Source organism: Plasmodium falciparum (genome assembly GCF_000002765.6).
Source record: "Plasmodium falciparum 3D7 genome assembly, chromosome: 13".
In the NCBI taxonomy this organism is placed as follows: domain Eukaryota; phylum Apicomplexa; class Aconoidasida; order Haemosporida; family Plasmodiidae; genus Plasmodium; species Plasmodium falciparum.
The window spans coordinates 2,807,501-2,810,417 of record NC_004331.3 but is presented as its reverse complement, the minus strand read 5'-3'; the positions used below and the strand labels follow the sequence as shown (position 1 = coordinate 2,810,417).

At 14.5% G+C, this 2,917-nt stretch overlaps 1 protein-coding gene across 1 annotated transcript; it reads left to right on the top strand.

Annotated features, from left to right (window-relative positions):
* Positions 1-1,195: 1,195 nt before the first annotated feature.
* On the top strand, positions 1,196-1,855 carry PF3D7_1371500 (probable protein, unknown function; the record flags this gene model as incomplete). Its single annotated transcript, XM_002809076.1, has 2 exons — positions 1,196-1,264; positions 1,418-1,855. The coding sequence occupies 2 exons, from the start codon at positions 1,196-1,198 to the stop codon at positions 1,853-1,855; spliced, it is 507 nt and encodes a 168-aa protein (XP_002809122.1).
* Between the last annotated feature and the right edge of the window lie 1,062 nt (positions 1,856-2,917).

The window sequence follows — 2,917 nt, the reverse complement described above, 5'->3', positions numbered from 1 at the left end:
TATTATCTTTTTTTATATATATTCAAATAGATCATTTCCATTAACCCTTTTTTTTCAACTCTTTTTTGTTCATTATCACAAAAGTATAGAAAATTTTAATTACAATATTAAATATTTTTATAACTTCCATCTTGATAAATACAAAAAAAAAAAAAAAAAAAAACACACACAACACCCATACCTTAACATATAAAATATATATATATTTTTTTCTTTTACATTTTATCCTACTTTTTAAAATAATATATTTAAAATCTTTTAATTTATTCCATCTTATTAAGGTGATAAAGTATTATTTTATATAAGAATCAAAACATTCTTTATAACAAAAAATTAAAAAATATTTGTATATAAAAAGATATTATATTTCCCCCTCCCCCAAAAAAAAAAAAAAAAAAAGAAAAAGAAGAAATTTATTTTATATTGATTCATAAGAATTATAAAGATATTCCAAAAAAAAAAATAAAAAAATAAATAACACACAAAATTACACGAAAAATAAAATATATGTATATAGTAAAATAGATATATATATAAAGTTACAAACGTTTCACATTTTATATATCATTTACCAGATGATAATATTATATAATATATATAATATATATATATATTATATTTAATTATTCTAGGAATTAAATTGTATACCAATATATCCCCACAAAATAATCCATTTTGTTATTATTTCATTATTTGCTTATATATTGTATAAAATTTATATCATTAAAACTTATATATAAATATATATATATATATATATATATATATATATTTATTTATTTATTTATTTATTCATTCATTCATTTATATTTATCGTATAAAATTTTTCATATAAATCTCCAAAAAATATTTTGTAATATAATTTTATTATAATACTGAATGTATTTTATATCCTCGTTTTAGTTATCAAGAGAAGGAAGAAAAATTTTATAATAAAACAATTCATCAAAAAGTTTTTCATATAAAATTAATAATTCTTATTTATACTAAAACGTCATTGTTAATTATAAATACATCTATTTATATATATATATATATATATATATATTATTAATGATTTATCATACACTATATAAATATTACATTTTATATTATATATTAATAAAGATGTTAAAATGAATAAGTCTAAACCATTCAACCTATATACACATACACATATAAAATAGAAAAATTACTTGAAATAATAAAACTAAAAATGTTCCTTGGATACAATAAATTATATCTAGTTATTATTTTTATATACTTACAAATATTATCCCTAAAAGTAAGCATCATATTAAAATCAACAAATCATTTAACATATTTACATATATATATATATATATATATATTTGTACTTATATATTTTAGTTTATCATTTATTACATGTGTTTAATTACACATTTTCATTTTTTAAAATGCCTTTTTCACTACTCAGACATATGATTATAATAAGTACAGTAAAAATATTGCAGTAAACCTAATTCCACTACAAACATTAACAAAAATGTATAAATATAATTCACAAAATGAAGATATAATAAGAAATAACTTATTAACGAAAGAATTTAACAAATACCAGTATCTACTAAATTATGAATTATCACATGATAAATTAAAAAAAAATAAGAATATAAAGAATAACTATAAAAAGTGTTCAAATTATTCAAACAATGTTTTTAAAAAATTCAATAAACTTTTTTCATCAACCACAAAAAATATATTCAAATTTTGTAAAAAATTATTTTCATTTAGCCCTCAAATATTACATTCTTCAAAAGATAATAATACAAGTGATTTATTAATATATAATTTGTTATTCTTCATATTTTTTGGTATTCCTTTTATATTAATTCTTACTATTATTATTATATAATGCAATTATTATGTAAATTGTTAATAAAAAAAAAAAAATTAACATTTCTTTTATAAATAAAAATATAAACATAACTAATTTCATATTTAAAAATATATATATATATATATATAGTTGTATTACATAATATAAATTGGCAACTTTTATTATTTTTTTCTTTTTTGTGTTATGACTTATAAAAAATATACAAAAATTAAAACTTTTAGTATTTAATTCTTTATTTCAATATAGTAATTTTACTATTACTATTTGAATTATTTATTATTACATTAATATATATATATATATACTTCATTATTTATATATTTTCATATTAACTTTTCTGTATTAGAATAAATGTAAATTTCCTAAATTAAATATTAGAAAAAATCATATACACTAATAATTTAACATGTAAAAAAAGCATTTAAGATAATTCCAAGTTATATAATAAATTGAAATTATATATTATATATTTTGCTTGGATAATCATTTAAATATCTTACACTTTTTATATATTCCACTTTTTATAACATCACTATAAAATATATATATATGTATATTTTATTAGTCCAAGTTGTATATGTTTTCATATATTTCAAATGACATAATTTTAATTAAAAGTTAAAATATAAATTTATTTATAATTATAGAAGTATAAAAAAAAAACATATTTTTATTTTCATTAAAATTAATAATATACATGAAAAGTTATCAAATTAAATATACTATATTTTTTATAATATATTTTTTATAATATATTTTTTATAATATATTTTTTATTTATTTCCATCAACCATAAAATAACTATTTCCATATTCAAATAAAAACATATAATATATATATATATTATGTGTGTGTATCCATTTTTATGGAATTCTTCATTTGTTAATCGATCAAAATTAAATTACCATTTTTTTTTTTTAAAAATACAACTAAAAAATGAAATACATAAAATAAAACACTACAATATAAACATATATATTTTTATTTAATATATCTTAATATAACACATAATTTTTTAACAAAACAATATATATATATATATATATATTACATACCATAATATAAATTTTTCTTATC